The sequence below is a fragment of the Capricornis sumatraensis genome, chromosome 18 (assembly GCF_032405125.1).
Source record: "Capricornis sumatraensis isolate serow.1 chromosome 18, serow.2, whole genome shotgun sequence".
In the NCBI taxonomy this organism is placed as follows: domain Eukaryota; kingdom Metazoa; phylum Chordata; class Mammalia; order Artiodactyla; family Bovidae; genus Capricornis; species Capricornis sumatraensis.
This window is the reverse complement of record NC_091086.1, coordinates 73028010-73044351: the sequence shown is the minus strand read 5'-3', so window position 1 is coordinate 73044351 and position 16342 is coordinate 73028010. Positions and strand designations below refer to the sequence as shown.

The 16342-nt window shown below is 53.0% G+C and overlaps 1 protein-coding gene across 1 annotated transcript; it reads right to left on the bottom strand.

Moving 5' to 3' along the window:
* Positions 1-7390: 7390 nt before the first annotated feature.
* On the bottom strand, positions 7391-15830 carry MED10 (mediator complex subunit 10). The gene is made up of 4 exons (XM_068990706.1): positions 15671-15830; positions 14713-14796; positions 10472-10574; positions 7391-7956 (listed from the first exon to the last, which is right to left on the bottom strand). Exons 1-4 carry the CDS (start codon positions 15790-15792, stop codon positions 7858-7860), a joined length of 408 nt encoding a protein of 135 aa, XP_068846807.1. The 5' UTR covers positions 15793-15830; the 3' UTR covers positions 7391-7857.
* Positions 15831-16342: the final 512 nt, after the last annotated feature.

The window sequence follows — 16342 nt, the reverse complement described above, 5'->3', positions numbered from 1 at the left end:
TACTGGAGTGGGAAGCCATTTCCTCCTCCAGGGGATCTTCCCAACCCAGGGATCAAACCAGAGCCTCTTGTATCTTCTGCCCTGGCAGGCGGGTTCTTTACCACTGGGCCACCAGGGAAGCCCCGGAGAAGGATAATCCCTATAGTAACTAAAGGAGATAATATAAAAATCTGCTAAAGAATTATATTTAGTTCAGTTAATTTTTGCAGAATAATTAGCCAATGTTCATGTATGTTCTTTTGCCTCCCTGTTCGGACCCTTGATCATCCAGCTCAGTGATGGAGGTTTATGAGTATCTCACATTCTGGGCTCTGTCCTATCAGACAATTCGATTTTCAAGCCATTTTACAACATAAATGTGACAGAAATGCAAACATCAAACTAATGAAGCAAAATAAAGAATAAAATTCAAACTCTACAGAAATAAGTTACCCCTACGGAGTAAGTTTCTGCGGGAAAGGATCAACGTTAGCACCCAGAGTGTGAGGATCCAGGTCACCCTTTGTTCTTAAAGTGTCAGAGCGGGTCTGGCCCCCATTTCCAGTTCCCTCCTTTCCTGCCTGCCTCTGCACTAAAGGCTGTGTAAGCTAAGGTGTGAGATAACCTGCCACCTTTGCTCTTGGGGCAGCCACGAGACACCGTTCTGGCCAGTGAGGTGTGGGCAGAAGTCCTTGAGAGACAGAGCCCTTCTAGAATAAAATGGGAAAGCCTCCATAGGAGAAATCCTTTTGTCCATCAGCCTTTGCCTTTCCTTGTCTATGTTTACTCTTCCTGGAATGCAGGCATGATAGCTGGAGGTACAGCAGCCATCTTGTGATGTGAAGACAAAAAAGCTATGTGCTAAAAATGGCAAAGGAGAGAAACAAATCAGTGTGGCTGGGTCCTGGTTAATGCTTGTGAGGAGCTTCAGTTGGCTGGGACGGAAAACTTGGAATTGCTTGTCACAGAGGAAAAAATAACTCCTATCTTTTTTACTCACGGCTTTTTGAAACTTCCCTAATTTGAAGCCAACCTACGTGAAACAGTAAAGGTCAATAGTCACTGTAATAAAATAAACTTGTAATAAAATGAATGCAAGAAAATTACACACCTCCCCGTACAGGGCTTGGCTGGTCGCTCAGCGGTAAAGAATCTGCCTGCCAGCGCAGGAGACACAGATTCGATCCCTGTATCAGGAAGATCCCCTGGAGAAGTAAATGGCAACCCACTCCAGTATTCTTGCCAGGGACAGAGGTGCCTGGTGGGCTACAGTCCATAGGGTCACAAAAGAGTCGGACACAGCTTAGCAACTAAACACCACCACCATATACATGTACATGATTAGTTTTGATGTATGTTTAAATCATCAAGTGAGATAGGTATGTAAAATTGTTTTTTAAAGTATTGCTGATGTTATATAAGATTTAATCACCCCTAAAAACCTTCGAAATAACAAAGATCGTAGGAAAAAAATAAATGCTTCTGGGTCATTGTGAAACATTCCAGCCCAAGGGGAACTAACATTCCAAGCAAAAAAATAAATAAAAGAAAGAAAAGATGGGAAAGCTCCCCCTGAAAGAGATTGTAACAGTCCTGCTTATCTCACACTTGAGCATCTTAATCGCTGGGCAACTACGGAAGCCCAAGGAGCCAGTTCTCGGAGCGGAGGCAAACTGGTCTGTGGAATTGGGCAAGCTGCGGAGCGGAACAGGGGCTGGGATGGGAGAGAAAGCAAAGAGAAGCAAAGCCGTGCCTGCGAGGAGCCTGAGCGCCCTCGGAGCCCCAGGCGCCGCGGGGGAAGGGGGCGGGGCGGCCCCACGGATCCGAGGCTCCGCTGATTTCTCCTTCTGAACCAGGCGCTGCTATAAATACGGCCAGGGCTGGCTGTATATTCCACCAGCGAAGGCCTTGCTTTCTCAGTCTGTGCGTGCTCAGCTGCCGAGCGAGCCTGCCCCCGCTTCTGCCTCGTTATCCTGCTGTCTCCGCCATAAAAACGGCTGGAAGACCACTCGTGGGAGCCGCCTGCACCCACTTCAAGGCCAGTCCAATCTGTCTGCCTCCCGCCTTGGACTTCCTGTCTTGGAAGAAGTTTAAAAAAAAGGAAGTAGCAAACGGCTGGGCACCGGCACCTCCAAGCCTGTCTAAGCAGGGAACTGTCTGCATATCACCAGCCTCCTCCTCATCACCTCTCCCCCACCCCACGCCCACCCCCACCGCCCCCCCACCCAGTGCTGAGCATCCTGGTGGGTGGACTGTTAGGAGGCAAAAAAAAAAAACTCAGACAGTTGCTCTGGGAGCCAAGACAGTCAGACTCAGCAAAATTAAGAGAGAAGTAATAGAAGCAGCAACTCTTTATTGTCGGATCACAATTGATTGAGTGCCTAAAATGCCCTGAGCACTGTGCAGAGGAACCACGTGCCTTGGTCTGTTCCCAGCAGCCTTGACCGAGTACCGCAGACGTATGGTCTTCACAGCCCTGGAGACTGGACAGCTGAGACCAGGTGGCCACATGCGGCTGGTTCTGGGGGAAACCCTCCGTCTCTCTGGACCTGACCAGCTCACACAGCCGAGGGCTCCCTCAGTCACCGTGAGGGAGGGCGCCATGTGGCTGGAGCGGACACAGGGGTGAACCACGGGGTCCCAGGTGAGGCAGACACTGCAGCTGAAGGCAACCCTTGACTCTAATCTAGCCCCATGTGGCCAGCTTGTTTTCAAATTTAAGTGGGCGTGTGCATGGCCTTCCCTGGCGCTCATAGCACTTCGTTGCTGCTGTTTGGTCACTCTTTGACGCCACGTGGACTGTAGCCCACCAGGGTCCTCTGTCCATGGGAATTCCTAGCAAGAAGGCTGGAGTGGGCTGCCATTTCCTTCTCCAGGGGATCTTCCTGACCCAGGGATCGAACCTGCGTCCCCGGCATGGCAGGCGGATTCTTCACCCTCTGAGCCACCAGGGAACCCTGTTCATAGCACACTTAGCCACCTGTCCCCCCAAAAAAACACAGTTCTTTTTAAATGCGTGGTTTTTGAACCAGTGCTCCTAGGGATGACTAGCAGAGCTTGTGTGTGACAAGCTCTGGGGAGAAGCCTCACCCACCTGCTCAGAAGCCGCAGGCAACCCGCACTCCCCCGGGCCAGGCCCGTCACACAAGGATGTGTGGAGCTGACCCGTCACCTTTCCTCTCAGAGCCCAATGGGAGCGTCTTCCAGCGCGGCCACAGCCAGAGACGTGGAGACCCTTCAGGAACCTGCCCTCCCCTCCCCACCCCCCCACCCCCCGCAGCTCCTGCAGCCTGCTTGCCATGCACAAAGGCACTGCCAGCTGTGTGTGTATGTGTGTATGCATGTGTGTGTCTGTGTGTCTGTCTGTCTGTGTGTGTGTCTGTTTTTTGTATGTGTACGTGTGTGTGTGTGTGTGTGAAGACCATTGCAGGGATCCTCCTCTCTTTGCTTGGTAACTTCCACTGTCAGCCACAGTATTTCTTCCTTATCGCCAAGCCAAAAAGGCCTGTGACTACTGTTTTCTTTTTATAACATTTAACTTTCTCCTTTCAAAAAGCAGAAAAGGCTTTTACAGGACCAGGGTGGAGACACTGCTCCTGTCTCTCCACGGACACATCGTGTTTTAGCAGCCTCGCCAGCCCCAGATCTTAGACTCTGCGCTCCTGACCGGCCTCTGCTGGGAAGAGGGACGTGGACATTTCCCAGGGTCGGGGCGTGCGGCGGGGCTCTGGGCGGATCTGGGTGGGAGAAAGAACACGGCAGCTCCCGAGTCAGCACAGCCAGGGTCTTGAGCGGCAGATGTGGCTTACCGGTGGAGTGGCGGGTGGAAGACGGCGGCCGGCCTGCACAGCTCTGTCCCTCAGACTCTGCAAACGCAATTTAGAAAGAGCCTTTGCCGATGTAGGTAAGAATCCTGAGATGAGACCACCCTGGATTTTCCAATGACAAATGTCATTATAAGAGACACAGAGGGACTTCCCTGGTGACCCAGAGGTTAAGACTTCACCTTTTAATGCAGAGGGTGCAGGTTTGATCCCTGGTTGGGGAACTAAGATCCCACATGCCTTGCAGCCAAAAAACCAAAACATAAAGCAGGAGGAATATTATAACAAGTTCAAAAGATTTTTTAAAAGGGAGAGAGACACACACAGAAAAGACGGTCACGTGAAGACAGAGGCAGAGACTGGACTGATGTGACCCAGAGCATCCAAAACCCGGAAGAGGCAGGAAGGACCCTCCCCTGGAGGCCCTGGAGCCCGTGACCCTGCCCACCTCGATTTCAGCTTCTGGAAATTAGGTGCAGGCCTTGCTCCCCTGCCTGTGAGCTGGGTGACCTGAGCAGGTTGCCTCTGCTCCTCAGCTTCCTTGTCTGTAAACTACCCCACGGGCTTCCTTGGAGACTTAGTCAAAAAACGCAGTGTGCTTAACCCGGGTCTGACACACAAGTACCGACATGACGCATTCACAGCACGCAGAATCATTAGGCAGGAGTTTACTGACTGGCCTAGATGTCCATGGTATGCTGTTTAAGAAAAAAACCAAGTCACTAACCCATGTGTACAGGAATAATTCCACATCTAGCTATTCACTTGTGCGTGTGTTTGTAGGAAAAATGTCCAGATGGATAAAAAGCACAACATTAACAATCAGGACACCAAAACTGGGTGACTTTCTTAGCTGTATTTTTCTGAGTTTTCCACAAAGAACACAACTGATTATCTACCCAAACACAAGAAGGGCATCCATCCTTTTTCTGCATAAAGTCAGGGCTTCATATTGGTTTCTTTCACTTTCTTAACAGCAGAGGTTGCTGAGGTGATCAATCGTTAAAATAATCTATGCAGGTCATTGATTTAAAGCTCAGGCCTCAGGTCCACATCTTGGTGCCATAACAGTTGAAAACCAGCGGGCTTTCAGGCTGGTTGTTTCCTTGATTAGTGTGTAGGCAAAGTGGGCAGAGGGGAGATTTAAAAATCAAAGGAGGAATTTGCAACTGACTAGGTATCAAGGAAGAGTAAGGGTGACCGGAAGAGGCAGCCCATCAGGATGGTTGCCACCAGGACAATGTGAGTCATCAGTGTTCTAACTTTCTAACTGAAACAAGAGGAGGGGTCCTGGAACCCAGGGGGAAGCGGGGGTGGGGGTTGGGGGGGCCGAGAGGTAAGGGTGCACATCCTGAGTCCGGGATGTCGTCCTGGAGCTGCCAGGGGAATCTAAAGGGCGTGGGCAGTTACGCTCCACACACCACCTTCACACTGAGTTTGCAGGAAGGCTGCCTGCTGACCCTGGTATCCATTCCGAGCCTGCATTGCTTGGTCATCCTGAACAGGACTTGACCTGGTGGGCACGTGCAGAGAATGCCAATACCAGGCAGGCATGGTGCAAAATGGAGATAACCCATGAAACACGCTAGCAAGTCCCAAGGCTGACCATGCACCCAAACTTGTATTCCAAAGGAGACGGGAGACCATTCCAGAGAACTCCTGCTACGCGAGCCCTGCCCTGCTGGGCCGGGGTCAGGAGACCCCACCCTGGGGTTCTGCACCATCACTGACGGCTCGATGAACATCTCCATTCATCTTCTCAAGGATCCACAGTAAATGGCCAAAGGCTGCCTGATCCTCGGGCCCAGGGCAGGCACCACAGTCCCCTATGCCAGCTATGTCCTGTGAGTTCCAGCACCCAGATGGGAATCAAGGATGCCTGTGGACCTGCTGGGCAGCCAGGCAGAGGGGTGCAAACACCCCTTCCAAGGCTAGGGGTTCGGGAAGCCCACACCCAGATCGTGCGATGCTTCCAAAGGACAGGGAGGGTCTGCTGCGGTCAGGTCACTGTGCCACGTGCAGAAGAAAGCCGTCTCCCAAGTCAGCGGAACTGTGTGGGTCAGAACCCGTGCTGGACAGGCGGGCTGCACACCACACGCACTCTCTACACGCCTGCCATGAACCTGGGCTGCGGGACCCATGCCGCTCCGGGCTGTGAGAGGGGACCACCTCCTGCAGCTAAGGGGCTGTGCTGACCATGGGCTCGTGGGAGCTGGGCCTCCTGATGCCCGCAGGCAGCTGACAGGGTGGCAGAGACACCAGGGCCAATGCAGGAGAGCCCAGGGCCCAGGCCTACCGGATGAGCAGTTTTCATCCAGCAGAAATCGGGTCAGGAAGGGAAGCCTTTCTCAGTGACGTTCAGGAGAGGACGAACCACTGACGAGGAGGTAGCAACTTCCTTAGGGGCCTGGCCCCTGACTCCTCGCCAACACAAGACCCCTTGGGGAGCAAGGGCACACGGGAGCCCCCATGCCAGAGGAAGGGGCAGCTGAGAGCCAACAGCTGGACTCTGACCCCCTTCACTCGGCCACACTGCAGCCTCACCTGACACTACAGCCCACACCAGGCCCAGACTCCGTGAGGCTGAAGGGTCTCGATCCTGGGGGTCTGGAGTCACTGGGGCGGGGGCCCCTGTCCACACCCACCCCCCGTGAGACTGAAGGGTCTCGATCCCAGGGGTCTCAAGTCACTGGGGCAGGTACCCCTGTCCATGCCCACCCCCCCGTGAGACTGAAGGGTCTCGATCCCGGGGGTCTCGAGTCACTGGGGGTGGGTGCCCCTGTCCACGCCCCCCGCCCCCCCATGAGACTGAAGTCCCCAGCTGTGGGTCTCAATCCTGGGGGGTCCGGAGTCACTGGGGCGAGTGCCCCTGTCCATGCCCACCCCCCCATGAGACTGAAGCCCCCAGCTGTGGGTCTCGATCCCAGGGCTCCGGAGTCACTGGGGCGAGTGCCCCTGTCCACACCCACCCCCCGATGAGACTGAAATCTCCAGCTGTGGGTCTCAATCCTGGGGGGTCCGGAGTCTCTTGGGGGCAGGAAACCAACAAGGCAGTCCCGGAGGCCCAAGCCCAGGGCCCCTGACCCAACAGGTCCACCTCCCCAATAAACAAATTCAGGACATTCTGAGGCGGGTGGTCTGTGAGACCCTTGAGAACCACTGCCCTGGGCCGGCGGCTCTGAGTCAGCCCACAGATGCAGCAACAGCATCGCCCGAGTTTAGCAGCCACACCGCCTCCGGCGCGGCCCTGGGTCAGAGGGCACCGTAACCCCATGCAGCCCCCCAGGCTGACACACGGGACCCCAGGGAGGCAGGGGAGGAACGCTCCTGCACTGTGGTCACTACAGCCGCGAGGCCCCCTGTGAGACAGGCTGCGGGGCGTCGAGCTCTGCCTTCTGCTTTTGCTTCTCCTGTTCCAATGCCCGCAGGACACATTTTACCAATATTCCTCACACGAGCGAAGTGATCATGGTTTACAAGACACACAGTACTAAATTATAAAAATGTTACAGAAACACTTCCACGGAGCAAGGAAGTATTTAAAGACTTTATTACGTTAGACAAACTGAAGTCCTTGGAAACACAGTTCCACTGAATGCATTCTTTATGCACCGTACTCAAAAATATACAATTTAAAATTTAAAGTACTTAAAACCAACTTAAAGTACTTCTCATATTAAACCAATTTTCCCATTTTTTTTTTCAGTTTTGACATTAAAAAAAAAAAGGAACAGAAAGAGTACATTAAAAGAAAACTGTCAGCGCAGGTTTTAAAAACGTTTGGTTTACCTGTGACATTATTTCCAAGGCTGCTTGGCCATGGAGACGCAGATGCCTCGCGCTCAAAGCTGTGTGATCACCAACCGTCTGAGCGGTGAGGACCACACAGAGCGCCGGGGAGGGCAGGCTGGGGGCACTGCCCGCATGCCTGCAGGCCCCGTCCCCAGGGGCCCGCGACGGGGACAAGGGGACGGACGACGCGCTCAGTCACAGCAGCCTGAGGGCCATGACAACTCTGCAGGACGAGGAGGGTCTTCAGACAGGGCGGGTGCAGTTAGGAGGGAGGGTGGTCCTCCCCTCGGATGCTTCGGTACTTAGCCATGTCTTCTGGAAATACTTTAGAAAGTTCTTGAATCAACAGGCTTTTAAATTTCTAAGGAGAAAAAACATACACGGTCAGCATGCTTTTGCTGGGGACCCGCCACCCAAGGTAAAGCAGACGCCTGCGAGCCTCTAGCTCAGGAGAGACCGTGCCCTCGCAGTGCTGTGTGCTCAGCCCCGGAGGCGACCCCGGGCCCACAGCAGCAGGTGACTGCCCGAGACCGCGGTGGGTACAGCAGAGCTGCCTGGAAGATAAGCTTCACTCACGCCGTTTCTTCCCTCCTGCCTCCGACGACAGCCAGCCACACGGGCAGAGAGGGTTTCTGCACACGGCACACAGCACAGGAATCTTCACGGAATATTTAACTGAGCGATTATTAACTCAAACCACATCAAAGTCACTGTATGCACACAGCCCGAGGGAGGCTTTTGGAGTATCCGGAAACCGGTCTTTCCCAAATGCTGGGGCTCCTTGAGCCTTGCTATCAGCGTTATTTGTCTTAATCCGACCTCAGATCCAGCTAATACCCGCCAGCATCTCAAAGCCTAATAACGAGCTGTACAGTAAAGCCGGACCGCAGGGATATACAAAGATTCCGCACTTAGGTGAAGACAGGAAGACATCCTCAAAGGAGGCTGCATACCAACACTCCAGGAACCGTCGAAGACAGAGTTCAAGCAGGCTTCAGCACGCAGCCCACCGGGCACACGAGCCTGTCTCATGAGGCATTCACGGTGACAGCAAATGACACCAAGAGGCAGAGAAAGGAATGCAAACCGCAGAGAGTCGCTAGCGTCCCTGCTGGTGGGCGGGCAGGCAACCTTCCCAATGGCGGGGAAAACGGGAGCGCGGGGACCCGGGAGCACATCCCCCAGGGGCCGCGACCCTGCTTCTGAGGTGGTAGCCCCTGCTGGACGACACAGCTTAGCCACACAGTCCAAAACACCCCAGCTCACGGGGATGATGCCCAGTTCAAGAGCAGCTGGGACTCCAGCTGACAAAGCAGAAGGTGGGTCGTGGGTGCCACACGAGCCAACACAGCACAGCCACGCCTGGGACAGGGCCCCTGCCCTGAGCACAGGACAGCCGTCACCACGGTCCCCACGCAGCCATCCCGCAGCACGCCAGACACCATGCGGCACGCTGCACCCGGGGTCAGCGGCAACACACGCCTCGTGCTCCTGGTCCCCTGGGGCTCGGGCCACGGGGGACATGGGGCAGGGATGGAGAGAAGGCTGGCCCGCAAGAACTCTTGAAGGGGGAGAGATGCGGACCCCGGAGGGTGGGCAGGGCACAAAGGACGGGCAGGGCTCCCAGCAGAGGAGACGGCAGGGGAGTGGCCTGGGAGGAGGCGCTCGAGGTCAGCCAGGCCTGGCCGGAATGAAGACCAGGGTGGAGGCAGGGGGGTTCCCTGTCGGAGGCCAACAGGAGGGGCAGCAACACCCGCCCCACAATCTGAATCACGAGCGAGTCAGTGTAAGGAAACAATTCCAGGCGTCATGCTCAAGATGCAGGGCTTCCTGGACTTCATCAACAGCAGGAGACAAGGACAGAGCAGGGCCTCGGTGGAGAGCAGGGAATCGGGTACAGGGGCCATGAGCGAGCAGGGAATCGGGTACAGGGGCCATGAGCTGTCCGCTGGCGAGGATCCCCGAGGAGGAGAGCAGGAAGGTACAGAAGCCTCCAGGCCCACGGCCTGCAGCGGCAGGGGCAGGCCTGACTGAGGGACGCACCCGGTGCAGGCTGGAGACACTAAAACCTTACAAATGAAAACAGCAGTTAAGTCAATGACAGCTAACACTACAAAAATTACCTGGGACTTTCCTAAAAGACTGCCACATCGTTTCATTTTTTTATGCTATGACACGTCTCCAAGGTATTTAATTTTATTACCTATTTCCTTGGAAGGAAGGCTCTGACAAACCTAGATGGCAAATCAAAAAGCAGAGACATCACTTTGCCTACAAAGGTCTGTATATAGTCAAAGCTATGGTTTCTCTGGCAGTCATGTACAGATGTGAAAGTTGGACTATAAAGAAAGCGGAGTGCTGAAGAACTGATGCTTCTGAACTGTGGTATTGGAGAAGACTCTTGAGAGTCCCTTGGACTGCAAGGAGATCCAACCAGTCAGTCTTAAAGGAAATCAGCCCTGAGTATTCATTGGAGGGACTGATGCTGAAGCTGAAACTCCAATCCTTTGCACCTGATGTGAAGAGCCAACTCACTGAAAAGACCCCAATGCTGGGAAAGATTAAGGGCAAAAGGAGAAGAAAGCAGCAGAGGATGAGATGGTTGGATGGCATCACCGACTCGATGGACAGGAGTCTGAGCAAACTCAGGGAGAGAGCGGAGGACAGGCAAGGCTGGCATGCTGCGGTCCATGGGGTCGCAAACAGTCAGACCTGACTTAGCAACTGAACAACTGAGCAGCAACCTGTTACACGACTCAGAAGTCACCACCCGCGTGATGCGGCCAAACAGCTGATGCCTCAAAGTCTATCAGCCGAATTCGCTCTGTGAGCATTTCCTGATGTCCCACATCACTTCCCATTCAGAAGGACCTTACCTTCATCGTGTCGATCTTGCCTTTAACTTGCTCATTCTTGGCCAGAGCCCTCTCCAGGCACTCTTTGGTGTAGAGCTGGGGGTTTCGCCCTTGATCTATGTATCTGGAAAGAGGAAACATCGCCGTTAACATCCTCACGGCTGACACCTCCTCTCACAGCTTCCTTACGGGGGAAAAGACAACGGCAGACTCACACGGCCCTGTTCAGAGGGAACTGTGTCCAGGAACCGGCTAAGTCAGGGTTCCTTCGCTACACAGGTAAGGGTCACTCGCGCTCATGTTACTTCTAATCGTATGAATAACTCGTGAAGTCAAGTGATGATCACTTATAACCCAAGCGAAGCTCCACGGCCACACCAGTTCACACATTTTTCAACATTTGTGTTTTTCAAAAGGTTTCACCACCTTTCCATCCTCATGACAGCCTGTAAGGTCAGGGAGCTCCTGACAAGAGAGAACCAAGTGTGAGCCAGAGCCTCGGGCCTGGGCAACACAGGAAGCCTGCCGAGAAGCAGTCGCGCTCCGGGTGCACCCCGTCCTGGAGGGGACGCGGGAGGGGAGAGCCCCGAGCAGAAGAGCCGGCCCTGCCCGTCCTGAGATCAGTTCACAGACTGGGGAGAGACAGGGCTGATATACTACTTTCTTTTTTAACTTTTTATTTTGTACTGGGATATAGCCAGTGGTGTATGAGCAGTATGGGGTATAAGCAGTATGGGGTATGAGCTTCCCTGGTGGCTCAGATGGCAAAGAATTTGCCTGGAATGCAGGAGACCTGGGTTTGATCCCTGGGATGGGATCCCCTGGAGAAGGGAATGCCAACCCACTCCAGTATTCTTGCCTGGAGAATCCCCAGGCACAGAGGAGCCTGGCAGGCTACGGTCTACGGGGTCACAAGAGTTGGACCTGACTTATTTAATAAACCACCACCAATTATTTAATAAACCACCACCAATTATTTAATAAACCACCACTTATTTAATAAACCACCACGTAGCCAACTAACAAGGTTGGTAGTTTCCAGACAGACAGCAAAGGGACTCAGCCATACATATACGTGTATCCATTCTCCCCAAATTCCCCTCCCAGACAGGCTGCCACATAACACTGTCAGAGTTCCCTGTGCTAGACAGTAAATCCTTGCTGGTTTTCCATTTTAAATACAGCAGTGTATACATGTCTACTGATCCTTTCCTAAGTAACTTGATTTGGACGAAGACAGATTCTCTCCAATTATTTCTTAACAATATAAAATGATTTCTTGAAATTTCAACTTGTCCCCAAAATGTCTTCATCACCCAAAGACTTCACTGAGCACACGCCTAGATGAACATCCACATTTTACCCAGGTAAGGCCACAGGTCTGCCTGAAGACCTGCACGTCACTCAGCTAAACAGAATTATTAACAAAGAAACAAAACCATGACAATCAAGTCCCATTTTTATGCTTCAGTTAAAAAAAAAAAATTATTACTTCAGATTAAAGACATTAAGTTATTACTGATGGCATAAAAACTGACCTTTAATTACGACATAGCAAAATATTAATAAATCAAAAGTTCCACAAATCCCATGTTACTGGGATGTACTTGAAATGATGGCATGAAAAAAGCCAAAATTATGATTAATTCTAAGCAAAATCCATCCATTTCTGGGGGGAGAAACCTGACTGGCCCAAGTGTCCAAAATAAACCACCCTTTTGATAATGACGTCACCTAGATCAGACACTTCTTTGGAGACCCAGGGTTGAATCCCACGTCTGCCAACTCCTGAGTTCCCCACGGGAGGGCCGAGCTTCACACTGTCACCTCTGCCACAGGCGCAGTCCCTCCTCCACCGGCACAGAGCGACCGCAGGCCACCTCATCTCAGCCCCACGGGGGTCTCAGCCGGCCCTGCGGCCAGCTGTGGCTGCAGCTGCAATGGCAGAGCCTCGCATTGCCACCCCTTCAGGGGTCTCTCTCTCCTTTGCTCCACTTCGGAAGCCGGGAGTGGTCCTCGGCATCCGTCAATCTATTCATCCCACACACTCAGGGCCAGCACGGCTCTGATGAGGGCTCTTCCGGGAAGGGGAATCGGCCTCCACCTTCCCGCGCCTCACCCCCAGGAGTCTAGAGCTGTAACGCGCGCCCCTGGGCACCACGCCCCTCGGCCCGCAGGACAGGACAGAGCTGAGCCCGTGAAAAGTGCAGCCTGTGCTCCTCTGGGAGCACAGCTGCTGAGCTGCGCTGTGACCAGGACTTCTACCTGTGACACTTGGAGACATATAATGATAACGTTCCCCTTTACTGTGCAAGGAACTCTAGTGATTTCCATCTGCAGTTTTACTGCAAAAGCCCCAGAATTCTCTTGCTGTTCCAAGCCAGCTCTGGGAGGAAGGCTGCTTAGCCCAGAGAACTGGCCCTAGTCAAGGACAACACAAGTCCAAGATTTTTAAACTAAAAACAGAGTTGCCACATAATCCAGGAATCCCACTCCTGGGCATATATCCAGACAAAACTAAGCTTCACAAAGATACATGCAGCCCCGTGTTCACAGCAGCACTGTCTACAGCAGCCCAGACATGGAGACAACACCAGCGCTACCACAGCGCAGGGTAAAGAAAACGCGGTGCATATACACAGATAGTTACACACTCCTCTGCCTTTAAAAAAGAAAGGAAGCAATGCCACCTGCAGCAACATGGATGGACCTAGAGATCATGATACCAAGCGCAGTCAGACAGACAAAGCAGACAGAATACACTGCCACTCACATGTGGAATCCAAAACACGGCACAAACGAACAGAGACAGACTCAGGACGGAGAAAACAACCTTGTGGTTGCCAAGGGGGAAGAGGCTGGGCAAGGGAGGGACTGGGAGCTTGCCATCAGCAGAGGCAAACCAGTCTGTATAGGATCCTACCAGCACAGCAAGACCCTACTGTTCAGCACAGGGAACCCCACACAGCGCCCGTGAGAAGTCATGACGGGAAAGGGCTTGAGAAAAGCACACAAGTAACTAGAGCACTTTGCTGCAGAGCAGAGATTAAACCACTGTGGATCAACTGTACTTCAATATTCAATACAGTAAAATTTTAACAAGCCCAGAATTTTAGCCTCAGCTCCGACACTGACCAGCTAGCAAGACAGTGCAGTTACCTATCAGTTCTTTCACCTGCGAAATCAGGGCACTAAAACCTGGATTAATAAAACCTAAAAGAGTTCATTGCCCAGAGGTGCTCTCCAGGCCAAGCCTATAGCCGGGTGCAGCTGACTCTCTCGCACGAAACACTAAACATCCACCCTAAACATCCCTCTCTGAAGAACTTTTTTTTTTTCCCCAATGAAGCACATATTATCATCTCCTAGAACTATTACTGCCAGGGCAGTCTGGGAGACACCAAATTCGTACTTCTCGGGTTGTTTCTGCCTTTTTTTTTTTTTTAATTTATAACAGCCACTTAAGACTTTCTCCTTCTCAAGAAAAAGAAAAGAAGAAGAAGTCAGGAAGTCATGGGCTGACCTTTCAGCTAGCTACGATCTTGAGAGCCTATGATGTCTTTCAAATATTTCAAGAGTCATTATTCACCTGTTACTCTTTTTCAACAATACCATACTGAGATCTTCTTTTTTTAATTGTTTAGTTCCATTAGAACACAAGCTCCATGAAAGTCAAAGTCAAGTCACTCAGTCTTGTCCGACTCTTTGCGCTGACCCATGGACTGTAGTTGGCCAGGCTCCTCCAAGATGGGATTTTCCAGGCAAGGATACTGGACTGGGTTGCCATTTCCTTCTCCAGGGGATCTTCCTGACTCAGGGATCAAACTCAGGTCTCCTGCATTACAGGCAGACTCTTTACCGTCAGAGCCACCAGGGAATCCCTGAAGCTCCATGAAGGCAGGTATTTTTCTCTGCTTTTTCCCCTGGCATATGCCCAGCACCCAGACCATCCCTGCCACACAGCAGACACTTAAACACTGGTGGTCAAAGAAAAGTGTTAGTTACTCAGTCATGTCCGACTCTTTCTGACCCCATGGACTGGAGCCCACCAGGCTCCTCTGTCTGTGGAATTCTCCAGGCAAGAATACTGGAGTGGGTTGCCATTCCCTTCTCCAGGAGATGTTCCCGACCCAAGAACTGAATCCAGGTCTCCTTCATCACAGGCAAATTCTTTACCCTTTGAGCCACCAGAAGAGCCCTATGATAAGGAAATCATTACAGGAAAACCAAACAAGAGCCAGAATATCGAGTACAGCACTTACTCAAATACTTCTAAAGGGACCGTGATATCATGAAGCTGCTGTCTGCATTTATCAATATCCTGTAAGCCAGTAACAATAAAATTCCTGGGGGAGAAGCAAGAAAAGAGAACATTAGGTTAGTTTAGATGACCACACTGGGCACCACCCACACCGAGCCAAGGAGGGCTCTAGAGGCCTGTTCCTCACACAGGAACAGGTGACACGCAGCTCTCAGCTCTGGTTAGCTCAGGAGTCCCCGGAAAGCTCTGGAGTTATACAATATGCTCACATATCCCTTGATTTTCTTTTTGAACAAGGAATTACCAATATTGAGGGGTCAGAAACCAACAGGAATAAGGGCGGGAGCCTCTGAGATTTTGTGTACCCTTTGAGATAACAAGGGAGGGGGTGGTGGGGACGGGAGGCGCAGTGGACTGGCCTTCAAGAGTCCATCCTCAGAGTCTGAGGGAAGAAAGCCACCAGGCCTGGTTTAATTTCAGTTCGGCTTGGGAGCCTTCCTGGAACACCGGGCTGGTCCCACAGCACTGCGTACGAAGGTGGGGTTGCAAACACGGCTATGTTTGAACCCTCCACAGAGCTGCGAGCCCTTATCCACAGCATTTGACTCCGCCTTTGGTCCATCCCAGGGGCCTAGCACCAGGGCCTGCACAAGGCTGTTGCCAGAAAAACTATTTCTTAAGCGTTCCGCGGCCCCTCTCAGCCCCCCAGCACCCACCGTCATGCGATTCCTCCAGAAACGGTAAACTGTTATCTAGCCCTGATGACTTCTCCAAATGGGGCCTGAAGGGAAGGTCCCAGCCAGGGCAAGGCGGGAAGGAGGGAGCGCCGAGCGCCCCTGTGCACAGCCTGGACCAGGAGGGAGAGTCCTCCGAGCAAGAGTAGGGGGCAGGCAGAGGCTCGCGGCCGGACCCGGCTTCCCACCCCGCCCCAAGCAGGCACCGCCCCGCCTGCCACTCACAGCTTCTGGTTGAGCCCGGCCTGGCTGCTGGGCTGGAAGTCGCTGACGATAATGCCGAGCTGCCGGATGTTCTCCACAAACTTCTCCAGGTGCTCCTCCAGGTGGTCGAACTTCTCCGCCATCGCCGCGCAGGCCGCACACCGCCGCGGGCGTGGTCCTGCCCCACCGCTTCCTGCTTCCGTCCGGGCCCGCTACCACTTCCGCTTCCTCTGGGGGCCGGATGGGGCGGGGCCTGGGTGGTGGGCGCGGCCGCCGGGGCGGTGGTATGGGGCGTGGTTTGGTCGCGGGGCGGGGCGGAGTCAGCTCGGTCCCGCCCCAGCATCCCTAAGCCCGCCAGGTGAGCGGCACGCTGCACGTGTTGGTCCTCAGGACATGCAGGCGTGGCTGAGGGACACGCAAAGCCAGCGGTGGGGGCTTCTGGGTTCCTGCTCTGTCTCCCCTGGCCCTGAGCAAGTTCGCTAGCCTCTGAGCCTCTTGTTCTCATCGGTAAAATCGGGATAAACCAGACCTGACCGTTACCCGAAGTTTGTTAGAAGAGAAAATGTCGAGAAGGCTGAAGCCCAGCGGGCCGTACTTGGAAAGAGTAACTTTACTCCACGATGAAAAGACTTTTTTTTTTTTTTTGGCCTGAGTATGCGAACTACAGGTGGTGGTGGTTTAGTCGCTAAGTCG

Coding starts and splice junctions, on each gene's coding strand:
- MED10 (XM_068990706.1), bottom strand. CDS start 15,792: ATGGCGGAGAAGTTCGACCACCTGGAGGAGCACCTGGAGAAGTTTGTG. Junction 14,797..15,670: donor GCCGGGCTCAACCAGAAGCT/GTGAGTGGCAGG, acceptor CTTCTCCCCCAG/GAATTTTATTGTTACTGGCT. Junction 7,957..10,471: donor GCAAGATCGACACGATGAAG/GTAAGGTCCTTC, acceptor TTTTCTCCTTAG/AAATTTAAAAGCCTGTTGAT.